The sequence below is a fragment of the Oncorhynchus gorbuscha genome, linkage group LG16, assembly GCF_021184085.1.
Source record: "Oncorhynchus gorbuscha isolate QuinsamMale2020 ecotype Even-year linkage group LG16, OgorEven_v1.0, whole genome shotgun sequence".
Classification (NCBI taxonomy): Eukaryota; Metazoa; Chordata; class Actinopteri; order Salmoniformes; family Salmonidae; genus Oncorhynchus; species Oncorhynchus gorbuscha.
Window position 1 is genome coordinate 90,927,624 of NC_060188.1, and position 14,164 is coordinate 90,941,787.

At 45.0% G+C, this 14,164-nt stretch overlaps 1 protein-coding gene across 4 annotated transcripts in view; it reads left to right on the top strand.

Moving 5' to 3' along the window:
- ptpn13 (protein tyrosine phosphatase non-receptor type 13) overlaps positions 1 to 14,164 on the top strand; it is a 178,313-nt gene that overhangs the window by 101,809 nt on the left and 62,340 nt on the right. For all 4 annotated transcript variants that reach the window (XM_046305174.1, XM_046305175.1, XM_046305177.1 and 1 more), the window contains exons 8-9: positions 6,009 to 6,101; positions 8,657 to 8,753. In XM_046305174.1, the coding sequence (XP_046161130.1) occupies positions 6,009 to 6,101; positions 8,657 to 8,753 (190 nt within the window). The remainder of the gene's footprint in view (positions 1 to 6,008; positions 6,102 to 8,656; positions 8,754 to 14,164) is intronic.

Here is a 14,164-nt window from a genome sequence, read left to right on the forward strand (position 1 = left end):
GCTGTGTTACCCTGGGGCGGGGCTGTGTTACCCTGGGGCGGGGCTGTGTTACCCTGGGGCGGGGCTGTGTTACCCTGGGGCGGGGCTGTGTTACCCTGGGGCGGGGCTGTGTTACCCTGGGGCGGGGCTGTGTTACCCTGGGGCGGGGCTGTGTTAACTCACAGACGTATCAAGGCAGATAGCTGAGATCAAGTAAATGCACGTTTTGCTCTAGTTTAGATTAGGAAAGTCAGCTGAATGGGAGGTAAACAGGGTGACGAGTGTATAGCGTCTGAACTGAACGTGTATATATATGTGTGTGTGTATGTATATGTGTGTGTGTGTGTGTACGTATGGCAAAGCGTTTCCAATGACCAGCTCCCTCCAGCTCTCAGAGGTCCTAGTGAATGGGTTTTAAATAACTAAAACATGTACACCGGTGTAGTTAGACGGACGGCACCTTCACAACCTGCGTTAGACCTGAGTGTTATGATTCAACATCTCTTCATCGACGTGACGGTCACTACTAATGGTCCCGTTGAGAGAGAGAGAGGTCACGGCACTGAACCTTATCAGGGTTGGTGGAACAAGAGAGGTCACGGCACTGAACCTTATCAGGTTTGGTGGAACAACGGGGCCGGGAAGGAGGACCGAAAATAAAGAGAAGTCGTGCTACACAGGATGGGGTCAGACGTGTTGGTACTGTTGTAGACGTGGGTTAACCGGGTCAGACGTGGGTTAACCGGGTCAGACGTGTTGGTACTGTTGTGGACGTGGGTTGGTACCGTTGTGGACGTGGGTTGGTACCGTTGTGGACGTGGGTTGGTACTGTTGTGGACGTGGGTTGGTACTGTTGTGGACGTGGGTTGGTACTGTTGTAGAGGTGGGTTGGTACTGTTGTAGAGGTGGGTTAGCCTAGTGAGTGAAGACCATTTCCTCAGACGTGTGTTGGTACAGTTGTAGACGTGGGTAGGTACTGTTGTAGACATGTGTTGGTGGGTAGGTACAGTTGTAGACGTGGGTTGGTGGGTAGGTACTGTTGTAGACGTGGGTTGGTGGGTAGGTACAGTTGTAGACGTGGGTTGGTGGGTAGGTACTGTTGTAGACGTGGGTTGGTGGGTAGGTACAGTTGTAGACGTGGGTTGGTGGGTAGGTACTGTTGTAGACGTGGGTTGGTGGGTAGGTACTGTTGTAGACGTGGGTTGGTGGGTAGGTACTGTTGTAGACGTGGGTTATCTGGGTCAGGTGTGTTGGTCTTCACTCACTAGGCTATTTCCTCAGAGCTGCTGCTGATGGGCAGAATGACAGAATCTCCATTTGACATACCTTTTCTGTCGTAAATGTATGTACGCACACGTGATGAAAATATATTTGGCTTACAATTGTGTCCATGAAAGATGTCCCTTGAATCATTTGATTGGCGGTAGGCCTACTAAAAAAACATTACCACCCCTCCCTGTAGCATTTAGTAAGGTCTTCACAGCCGATGTCAGATTTATTTACTACTTTTACTTACTTAATCATCTTTATTCCCAATGGGACAGACGTTAGTCAGGGTCAGTGTGAATCCGCTTTATTCTCTGAGATCTGGAGTCGCAGTGGAAGGATCTGAGGAACTATTTTTTTGTCGATAGGTGAACCGGTCAATCGTGGCCTACTCACTCAGCATCGATATCCCTGTTGCTTTAAGTGTCTTACCATTCTGCTCTGCTCATTGTTTACGTAAGACACCAAATAGGCCAGAAACCTACTGTACTGAGAAGTCTTTTTTTTATCCCCACGCCTACATGAGAAATCTCTGAAGAATGTTGTTTTTAAAGTATGTGCAGTAGCATGGAGTGAGCAGGACTTTCTGGTTTTGTAAACACTTGAAGGTATGTTGGACTGACCTCATGGGTTTTACCACAGTAGAGAGGTTTACTACAATGCAGGTTCAATGACTTAGCTCGCTAACTTACCTAAATATTCAGATTTTTTAAATATATTTTTTTAAATGATATGCTGGAACTGTGCGTGGTCTAATTGACTCAGCCAAAAACACATCGAAGTTTGTTTTTCTGATTGATTAAGAAAGCGAATGGTGATTTCTGGTTCCTTATCTAAGTTAGATGGCTAACTCATTGAACCTGCTTCGTAGTGTACCACTCAAGAGGTGACATAATTTATTAATTAAATGTTTATTTGTGTTTATCAAATAGTAATGTTCAAATATATCGCAGTCCGCATTTTGGAATGACAGAATGCGTTTTAAACTTGTGGTTGTGCATTGATAAGTGCACCAAAGATGGTATTAACGTTAAAGACAGCACTTAAACAAAACCTGTTGAATTTGCAAGATCACTTTTCTTTCATTTTGATTTCGCCACAAATGGAAAATATTGGCGCCGATTCACCAATGGATTGCTATTTTAGCATGGTCTCATTTGAAGAGTTCTGACTCACCCATGGAGTTTAGTCAGATCTCCTATCACGCAGCCAGTCATCCCTGCCTCTAATCCATCTAGTCATCCCTGTCTCTAATCCATCCAGTCATCCCTGCCTCTAATCCATCTAGTCAGATCTCCTCTCACACAGCCAGTCATCCCTGCCTCTAATCCATCTAGTCAGTCATCCCTGCCTCTAATCCATCCAGTCATCCCTGCCTCTAATCCATCTCGTCAGATCTCCTCTCACACAGCCAGTCATCCCTGCCTCTAATCCATCTAGTCAGATCTCCTATCACACAGCCAGTCATCCCTGCCTCTAATCCATCTAGTCAGATCTCCTCTCACACAGCCAGTCATCCCTGCCTCTAATCCATCCAGTCATCCCTGCCTCTAATCCATCTAGTCAGATCTCCTATCACACAGCCAGTCATCCCTGCCTCTAATCCATCTAGTCAGTCACCCCTGCCTCTAATCCATCTAGTCAGATCTCCTCTCACACAGCCAGTCATCCCTGCCTCTAATCCATCTAGTCAGTCATCCCTGCCTCTAATCCATCTAGTCAGATCTCCTCTCACACAGCCAGTCATCCCTGCCTCTAATCCATCTAGTCAGATCTCCTCTCACACAGCCAGTCAACCCTGTCTCTAATCCATCTAGTCAGTCAACCCTGCCTCTAATCCATCTAGTCAGTCATCCCTGCTTCTAATCCATCTAGTCAGTCATCCCTGCCTCTAATCCATCTAGTCAGTCAACCCTGCCTCTAATCCATCTAGTCAGTCATCCCTGCCTCTAATCCATCTAGTCAGTCATCCCTGCCTCTAATCCATCTAGTCAGTCATCCCTGCCTCTAATCCATCTAGTCAGTCAACCCTGCCTCTAATCCATCTAGTCAGATCTCCTCTCACACAGTCAGTCAACCCTGCCTCTAAGCCATCTAGTCAGTCATCCCTGTCTCTAATACATCTAGTCAGATCTCCTCTCATGCAGCCAGTCATCCCTGCCTCTAATCCATCTAGTCAGTCATCCCTGCCTCTAATCCATCTAGTCAGTCATCCCTGCCTCTAATCCATCTAGTCAGATCTCCTCTCACACAGCCAGTCATCCCTGCCTCTAATCCATCTAGTCAGATCTCCTCTCACACAGCCAGTCATCCCTGCCTCTAATCCATCTAGTCAGTCATCCCTGCCTCTAATCCATCTAGTCAGATCTCCTCTCACACAGCCAGTCATCCCTGCCTCTAATCCATCTCGTCAGATCTCCTCTCACACAGCCAGTCAACCCTGTCTCTAATCCATCTAGTCAGTCATCCCTGCCTCTAATCCATCTAGTCAGATCTCCTCTCACACAGCCAGTCATCCCTGCCTCTAATCCATCTAGTCAGATCTCCTCTCACACAGCCAGTCATCCCTGCCTCTAATCCATCTAGTCAGATCTCCTCTCACACAGCCAGTCAACCCTACCTCTAATCCATCTAGTCAGTCATCCCTGCCTCTAATCCATCTAGTCAGATCTCCTCTCACACAGCCAGTCATCCCTGCCTCTAATCCATCTAGTCAGATCTCCTCTCACACAGCCAGTCATCCCTGCCTCTAATCCATCTAGTCAGATCTCCTCTCACACAGCCAGTCAACCCTACCTCTAATCCATCTAGTCAGTCATCCCTGCCTCTAATCCATCTAGTCAGATCTCCTCTCACACAGCCAGTCAACCCTGCCTCTAATCAATCTAGTCAGTCAACCCTGCCTCTAATCCATCTAGTCAGATCTCCTCTCACACAGCCAGTCAACCCTGCCTCTAATCCATCTAGTCAGATCTCCTCTCACACAGCCAGTCATCCCTGCCTCTAATCCATCTAGTCAGATCTCCTCTCACATAGCCAGTCAACCCTACCTCTAATCCATCTAGTCAGATCTCCTCTCACACAGCCCTGCCTCTTTCCCTGCCCGGGCTGTTAAGACTAGAGGAATATTCACAACACTTTGCAGTGTCAAGTTAGCTGCCTTCACCTATTATTTATGATATTTTCTATCTGATTATAGGGACTTTTCATGACATCTTTCCACATTTGTTTACTTTCCTGGTATGAGTTATTATTTTTTTCTTACTGTTGTCTCCAACTGGTTTAATGTGTTTGTTCACAAACTATTTTAGAGAATCAAAAGGAACTGCTGCTCTGAGTTCTCATGCTGTGTTCCAGATGGTACCCTATTCCCTATATAGAGCACTACTTTAGACCAGAGAACTATAGAACCCTATTCCCTATATAGTGCACTACTTTAGACCAGAGCCCTATGGAACCCTATTCCCTATATAGTGCACTACTTTAGACCAGAGCCCTATGGTTCCCTATTTAGTGCAGAGCCCTATGGAACCCTAGTCCCTATATAGTGCACTACTTTAGACCAGAGCCCTATGGTTTCCTATTTAGTGCAGAGCCTTATGGAACCCTAGTCCCTATATAGTGCACTACTTTAGACCAGAGCCCTATGGAACCCTATTCCCTATATAGTGCACTACTTTAGACCAGAGCCCTATGTAACCCTATTCCCTATATAGTGCACTACTTTAGACCAGAGCCCTATGGAACCCTATTCCCTATATAGTGTACTACTTTTAACCAGAGCCCATATAGGGAATAGGGTGGCATTTGTGACACCGCCTCAGTCTCACTACATTTACATTTACATTTAAGTCATTTAGCAGACGCTCCGTTTCCCCTGAGTTAGAGCGTCTTCGCTGCTAATCAGTCAAATCCTCTTAAAATGAATTTATTTCAATGTATTTGGTTGGGACATAAAATATGGCTTCTTGGCTTAAACTAGTTTTTTCTGTGTCCAAATGAAAAAACTACTTTGCATGATTTTATAGCCATAACTCACAGTGGTGCTGCGTCTACAGATGTGTTGGAGCTGTGAAAGCAAAACGTGACTATGATGTAGTGACTGTTCTCTCATGAAAAGTCACTGCTTGTACAAAACATTAGGAACACCTCCCTAATATTGAGTTGCACCCTATTTTTTGCCCTCAACACAGCCTTAATTCGTCAGGGCATGGACTCTACAAGTTCTCAAACGTTCTATCGGGAAGCAAATTGACTCAGGTGCTTCCCACAGTTGTGTCAAATTGGCTGGATGTCCTTTGGGTGGTGGACCATTCTTGATACACTGGAAACTGTTGAGCGTGAAAGACTCAGCAGCTTTGCAGTTCTTGACACACTCAAACTGGTGCGCCTGGCACCTACGACCCTACCCCGTTCAGAGGCACTTTCGGCTTGCCCCATTTAAATATTTTGTCTTGCCCATTCACCTTCTGAATGGCACACATACACAATCCATGTCTCAATTGTCTCAAGGCTTAAAAATCCTTCTTTAATCGTTCTCTTCGTTTACACTGATTGAAGTGAATTTAAAAAGTGACATCAATAAGGGATCATAGCTTTCACCGGGTCATCAGTCTGTCATGGAAAGAGCAGTTGTTCCTCATGTTTTATACACTCTGTCTCTTTGACACACAGCAGCTTCTCTACTGTCTGAGTAAATGTCTGTCTTTCAGAGCATAGAGATCCAATATAATAACTGTGATTTTAATGTGTCTCTCTTTCAGATCCTCTCCACTCCCATCGGAGGTACCACAGTGACTACAGCTCGTCCAGTGAGAGCCCCTCTGTAGCATCCTCCGACACAGAATACAGACAAGGTAGCATATCATTCAAGCCAGTCCTTTTTAAACTTTAAAATACAAAAACTGCATGTTCGTTACACGCAAGGTGTTTCAAATTCCACAGCGAAAGAGGAAAATGTGTCGTTGAATGTAGATTCGTTATGAGTCATGTGTCTTGAAGCCAGAGCTGACTATTCACCAGTGGTGGAAAAAGTACACAATTGTTATACTTGAGTGAAAGTAAAGATACCTTTTTAATAGGAAATGACTCAAGTGAAAATCACCCAGTAAAATACTACTTCAGTAAAAGTCTAAAAGTATTTGGTTTTAAATAGGCTTAAGTATCAAAATGAAATGTAATTGCAAAAATGTCAAATAAAAAGTAAATGATTTCACATCCCTTATATTAAGGAAACCAGATGGTACAATTGTTCGTGTTTTTTAAATTTACAGATAGCCAAGGGCACACTCCAACATCATTCACAAACTAAGCATTTGTGTTTAGAGAGTTGCCAGATCAGAGGCAGTGGGGATGACCAGGGATGGTCTCTGTTTAGTGAGTCCTTCAGATCAGAGGCAGTAGGGATGACCAGGGATGTTCTCTGTTTAGTGAGTCCTTCAGATCAGAGGCAGTAGAGATGACCAGGGATGTTCTCTGTTTAGTGAGTCCTCCAGATCAGAGACAGTAGAGATGACCAGGGATGGTCTCTGTTTAGTGAGTCCTTCAGATCAGAGGTAGTAGAGATGACCAGGGATGTTCTCTGTTTAGTGAGTCCTCCAGATCAGAGACAGTAGAGATGACCAGGGATGTTCTCTGTTTAGTGAGTCCTTCAGATCAGAGGCAGTAGGGATGACCAGGGATGTTCTCTGTTTAGTGAGTCCTTCAGATCAGAGGCAGTAGAGATGACCAGGGATGTTCTCTGTTTAGTGAGTCCTCCAGATCAGAGACAGTAGAGATGACCAGGGATGGTCTCTGTTTAGTGAGTCCTTCAGATCAGAGGCAGTAGGGATGACCAGGGATGTTCTCTGTTTAGTGAGTCCTTCAGATCAGAGGCAGTAGAGATGACCAGGGATGTTCTCTGTTTAGTGAGTCCTCCAGATCAGAGACAGTAGAGATGACCAGGGATGTTCTCTGTTTAGTGAGTCCTTCAGATCAGAGGCAGTAGAGATGACCAGGGATGTTCTCTGTTTAGTGAGTCCTCCAGATCAGAGGCAGTAGGGATGACCAGGGATGTTCTCTGTTTAGTGAGTCCTCCAGATCAAAGGCAGTAGAGATGACCAGGGATGTTCTCTGTTTAGTGAGTCCTCCAGATCAGAGGCAGTAGGGATGACCAGGGATGTTCTCTGTTTAGTGAGTCCTCCAGATCAAAGGCAGTAGAGATGACCAGGGATGTTCTCTGTTTAGTGAGTCCTCCAGATCAAAGGCAGTAGAGATGACCAGGGATGTTCTCTGTTTAGTGAGTCCTCCAGATCAAAGGCAGTAGAGATGACCAGGGATGTTCTCTGTTTAGTGAGTCCTCCAGATCAGAGGCAGTAGGGATGACCAGGGATGTTCTCTGTTTAGTGAGTCCTCCAGATCAAAGGCAGTAGAGATGACCAGGGATGTTCTCTGTTTAGTGAGTCCTCCAGATCAAAGGCAGTAGAGATGACCAGGGATGTTCTCTGTTTAGTGAGTCCTCCAGATCAAAGGCAGTAGAGATGACCAGGGATGTTCTCTGTTTAGTGAGTCCTCCAGATCAGAGGCAGTAGGGATGACCAGGGATGTTCTCTGTTTAGTGAGTCCTTCAGATCAGAGGCAGTAGAGATGACCAGGGATGGTCTCTGTTTAGTGAGTCCTTCAGATCAGATGCAGTAGAGATGACCAGGGAGGTTATTTTGATAAGTTGGTGAATTGGACCGTTTTCTGTCCTGCTAAGCATTTAAAATGTAAGAAGGTCTTTTGGGTGTGAGAAAAAATGTATGGTGTAAGAAGTACATAATTTTCTTTAGGAATGTACTGAAGTAAATGTTGTCAAAAATATAAATTAAAATACAGATACCCACAAAAAATGACATCAGTAGTAATTTAAAGTCTTTTTACTTCTGTACTTTACACCACTGCTGTCGACTTCACGTCCCCCTCATCTTGGAAAGGAAATTCTAAACAGCTTAACTGCACTCCCAGCAACCTCAGACACTGCTGCTGTTAACCGTTGCTTAGTTCTATGAATGTGTGATACTTCTGGTCTGTTCCACTTTCACCGTCACTACTCGACCAACTCCCCTCGGAGGCTGCTGCCCCTCGGAGGCTGCTGCCCCTCGGAGGCTGCTGCCCCTCGGAGGCTGCTGCCCCTCGGAGGCTGCTGCCCCTCGGAGGCTGCTGCCCCTCGGAGGCCCCTCGGAGGCTGCTGCCCCTCGGAGGCTGCTGCCCCTCGGAGTACTGCCGCCCCTCGGAGGCTGCCGCCCCTCGGAGGCTGCCGCCCCTCGGAGTACTGCCGCCCCTCGGAGGCTACCGCCCCTCGGAGGCTGCCGCCCCTCGGAGGCTGCTGCCTGTTAGCGCGTGCTATTGATCATGTGATGTAACTTGATATATTTGATTTCTTCTGTTTCAGTTAAGAAACCAGAGGAAGTGAGACGTTACAGCTCCCAGTTGGCTCTCTCAGACCATCACGGCATGTCTCTCACCAGCCACAACGCACACAGACACAGGTACATCCTTGTTAAGAATTACACCTGAGATACAGGCATGTCCGTTCCCAGAAGAAGATTTTACCTGGGCTTTGTTCATTAGGATACGCAATGGAAGAAAACAGTCCGAAACAGGGTACCATCTGAACTTTTTTGTTTTTCATTACACAATGTTTAAAAATTTTTTTAAAAAGTCCTGCTATAGAAACGCCCTAATGAAAAGAACCCTTCACCTGAGTGTGCTCTCTCCCATCTCACATTCCTAGTGTCCAGTCAAATGTCTGAGTCCTGCTATAGAAACGTGCGTTTGTGTGTGTGCACACCCTGCTCTATAGCATTTAGCATTATATATCCAACAGTATGTGGACACCCCTTCAAATTAGTGGATATGTCTATTTCAGCCCCACCTGTTGCTGACAGGCGTATAAAATCGAGCACACAGCCATGCAACCTCCATAGACAAAACATTGGCAGTAGAATGGCCTTACTGAAGAGCTCAGTGACGTTCAACATGGCACCGTCATAGGATGCCACCTTTCCAACAAGTCAGTTCATCAAATTTCTGGTCAACTATAAGTGCTGTTATTGGGAAATAGAAACATCCAGGAGCAACAACGGCTCGGCCGTGAAGTGGTAGGCCACACAAGCTCACAGAACGTGACCGCCGTCTGTCCTCGGTTGCAACACTCACTACTGTATTCCAAACTGCCTCTGGAAGCAACGTCAGCACAAGAACTGTTTGTCGGGAGCTTCATGATATGGGTTTCCATGGCCGAGCAGCTGCACACAAGCCTAAGATCACCATGCGCAATTTCAAGCGTTGGCTGGAGTGATGAATCACGCATCACCATCTGGCAGTCTGATGGAGGAATCAGGGTTCGGTTGATGCCAGGAGAACGCTACCTGCCCCAATGCATAGTGCCAACTGTAAAGTTTGGTGGATGAGGAATAAAGGTGTTTGGCTGTTTTTTGTGATTCGGTCCAGGCCCCTTAGTTTCAGTGAAGGGAAATCTTAATGCTGCAGCATACAATGACATTGTAGACAATTCTGTGCTTGCAACTTTGTGGCAACTGTTTTGGGGAAGGCCCTTTCCTGTTTTCAGTGTGACAATGCGCTGTGCACAAAGCTAGGTCCACACAGAAATGGTTTGTCGATCGGTGTGGAAGAACTTGACTGGCCTGCACAGAGCCCTGACCTCAACCCCATCGAACTCGTTTGGGGTGAATTGGAACGCCGACTGCGTGCCAGGCCTAATCGCCCAACATCAGTGCCGACCTCACTAATGCTCTTGTGGCTGAAAGGAAGCAAGTCCCTGCAGCAATGTTCCAACATCTAGTGGAAAGCCTTCCCGGAAGAGTGGAGGCTGTTATAGCAGCAAAGGAGGGACCAACTCCATATTAATGCCCATGATTTTGGAATGAGATGTTTGACGAGCAGGTGTCTACATACTTTTGGTCATGTAGTGTATATACCGTGGCCCAGGATAGACACCTGTTAATGTTCAACTAAATGTATGCATCTCAGGGTGAAGCTATTCGCACATCGTTCACGTTGCACAAGACTGGGGCGGAAGCGTAGCCTAGTGGTTAGAGCGTTGGACTAGTAAATCTGTCGTTCTGCTCCTGAACAGGCAGTTAACCCACTGTTCCCAGGCCGTCATTGAAAATAAGAATATGTTCTTAACTGACTTCCTGGTTAAATAAAGGTCAAAAATAAAAAACTGTGAAAACGGAGAGGTGTGTCGTAGTTAAGGTTTGGAAACACGCCAGTCCGAGTGGGAGTTATGTATCAGGATAAAGGTTAAATAAAAATCTGGAAATGTATATCATAGAAGGTAATTCATCCCATTTTCAATTATTCACACTTGTTCCAGGGTAAGGTGTGCTTCCTAAAGGGTAATGTTTTTTTAACTTCCTGAAGCAGTCTTACCCATTAGTTGTATAATGTTTTATCTATGGCCCTCCTGCACCCCCTGCTGGTTAAATTCATGTATAACCTGGCTCTATGGTCTAGTCTTTTTATTTTTTACCTTTATTTAAGTAGGCAAGTCAGTTAAGAACAAACTCTTATTTACAATGACGGCCTACGGCAACTGCCTTGTTCAGGGGCAGAACAACAGAATTTTGGCCTAAAGTAGTGCACTATATAGGGAATAGGGCATCATAGGGCTCTGGTCAAAAGTAGTGCACTATATTTACATTTTACATTTAAGTCATTTAGCAGACGCTCTTATCCAGAGCGACTTAGGGCAGCATAGGGCTCTGGTCAAAAGTAGTGCACTATATAGGGAATAGGGCATCATAGGGCTGTGGTCAAAAGTAGTGCACTATATAGGGAATAGGGCATCATAGGGCTCTGGTCAAAAGTAGTGCACTATTTCGGGAATAGGGTTCCATTGGGCTCTGCTACTGGCTGTGTGTGTGATATCAGTGTGATTTACACTGTCGGCAGCAAGCTGGCTGTAGTGTGGTGGGGTGTGGTAGGCTAATCAGTGCCAGTAGGATTTCATAATTGATCCTGTGTGTAGGCAGACACTTTGGGCACAGGGCCACAGAGTGGAACGACACACTCTCACCCAAACAGCTGTTCTGGCGCTTTAGATTTTAGTGATACAGTGCATTTGGAAAGTATTCAAACCCCTGGACTTTTTCCACATTACCGCCTTATTCGAAAATGGATGAAATAGTTTCCCCTCATCATTCTACATACCCCATAATGACAAAGCAACAAAAAAATTCTTTTTTCAAATGTATTCGAAAGAAAAACCTGAAATCACATTTTACATAGTGCCAGTCTAAAGTTTAGACACACCTACTCATTCAAGGGATTTTCTTTACTTTTACTATTTCTACATTGTAGAATAATAGTAAAGACATCAAAACTATAAAATCACACATATGGACTCATAGTAACCAAAAAACTATTGAACAAATCAAAATAGATTTTAGATTCTTCAAAGTAGCCACCCTTTGCCTTGATGACAGTTCTGTACACTCTTGGCATTTTCTCAACCAGTTTCATGAGGAATGCTTTTCCAACAGCTTTGAAGGAGTTCCCACATATTCTGAGCATTTATTGTCTGCTTTTCTTTCAATCTGCGGGCCAACTCATCCCAAACCATCTCAATTGGGTTGAGGTTGGGCGATTGTGGAGGCCAGCACTCATCACTCTCCTTCTTGGTCAAATAGCCCTTAAACAGCCTGAAGGTGTGTTGGGTCATTGTCCTGTTGAAAAACAAATTATAGTCTCCCTAAGCGCAAACCAGATGGGATGGCGTATTGCTGCAGAATGCTGTGGTAGCCATGCCTTGAATTCTAACTAAATCACTGACAGTTTCACCAGCAAAGTACCATCACACCACCTCCTCCATGCTTCACGGTGGGAACCACACACGCTGAGATCATCCATTCACCTACTTTGAGTCTCACAAAGACAGTGGTTGGATTCAAGAAGCTCAAATTTGGACTACTGGTCTAATGTCCATTGCTCGTGTTTCTTGGCCCAAGCAAGTCTCTTTATTTTATTTTAGTAGTAGTTTCTGTACAGCAATTCGACTATGAATGCCTGATTCACGTGGTCTCCTCTGAACAGTTGATTTTGAGATTTGTCTGTTACTTGAACTCTGAAAAAATGTATTTGGGCTGCAAATTCTGAGGTGCAATTAACTCTAATGAACTCATCCTCTGCAGCAGAGAACTGGTCTTCCTTTCCTGTGGCGGTCCTCATGAGAGCCACTTTCATCAAAGCGCTTGATGATTTTTGCTGCTTGAAGAAGCTTTCAAAGTACTTGACATTTTCCGTATTGACTGACTTAAAGTAATGATGGACTGTCGTTTCTAGTTGCTTATTTGAGCTGTTCTTGCCATAATATGGACTTGGTCTTTTACCAAATAAGGCTATCTTCTGTATCTAATATATTTTCACATGTTTAACATTGTTTTTATGGTTACTACATGATTCCATGTGTGTTATTTCATAGTTTTGATGTCTTCACTATTATTCTACAATGTAGAAAATAATACAAATGTAAACCCTTGAATGAGTAGGTGTGTCCAAACTTTTGACTGGTACTGTAACTATTCAGACCCTTTACTCAGTACTTTGTTGAAGCACCTTTGGCAGCAATTACAGCCTCGAGTCTTCTTTGGTATGACGCTACAAGCTTGGCACACCTGATATTTGGGGAGTTTCTCACATTCTTCTCTGTAGATCCTCTCAAGCTCTGTCAGGTTGGATGGGGAGTGTCGCTGCACAGCTATTTTCAGGTCTCTCCAGAGATGTTCAAGTCCGGGCTCACCTGGTTCACCTGTTGGAAGGTGAACCTTCGCCTCAGTCGGAGGTCCTGAGCGCTCTAGAGCAGGTTTTCATCAAGGATCTCTTTGTACTTTGTTCTATTCATCTTTCCCTCGGTCCTGACTAGTCTCCCAGTCCCTGCTGCTGAAAAAATCCCCACAGCATGATGCTGCCACCACCATCTTCACCGTAAGGATGTTGCCAGGTGACCCTTGGCATTCAGGCCAAAGAGTTCTTTGGTCTGATGAAACCTGATGTTTCTCATGGTCAAACTCCAAGCAGGCTGTCATGTGCCTTTTTACTGAGGAGTGGCTTCCTTCTGGCCACTCGACCATAAAGGTCTAATTGGTGGAGTGCTGCAAATGTAGTTGTCCTTCTGGAAGGTTCTCCCGTCTCCACAGAGGAACTCTGTTCCGTAGAGTTCTTGGTCACCTCCCTAACCAAGGCCCTTCTCCCCCGATTGCTCACTTCGGCCGGGCGGCCAGCTCTAGAAAGAGTCTTGGTGGTTCCAAACTTTTTACATTTAAGAATTATGGAGGCCACTGTTCTTGGGGACCCTCAATGCTGCAGACATTTTTTGGTAGGTTTCCCCAGATCTGTGCCTCAACACAATCCTGTCTCGGAGCGCTATGGACCATTCCTTCGACCTAATTGCTTGGTTTTTGCTCTGACATACCTGTCTATATAAGGGCCCACTGTTGACAGTGTGTGTGCCTTTCCAAATCATGTCCAATCAATTGAATTTACCACAGGTGGTCTCCAACCAAGTTGTAGAAACATCTCAAGGATGATCAATGGAAATAGGATCCACCTGAGCTCAATGTCGAGTCTCAATACAATGGGTCTGAATACTTATGTAAATATGATTTGGTTTATAATTTTTAATACATTTGCAAAAATTAAGAAACCGGTTTTCGCTTTGTCATTATGGGGTATTGTGTAGATTGCTGAGGATGATTTTTTATTTAATCAATTTCAGAATAAGGCTGTAACGTAACAAAATGTGTAAAAAGTCTAGGGTTCGGGAATACTTTCCGGGGTGGGGGTGTGTGTATTCACGTGTTTATCTCTATCCATCATCTATAAAACCAGTAACCAAATGTCCATAACGTTTTTAATGGAGTATATTAAACTATCC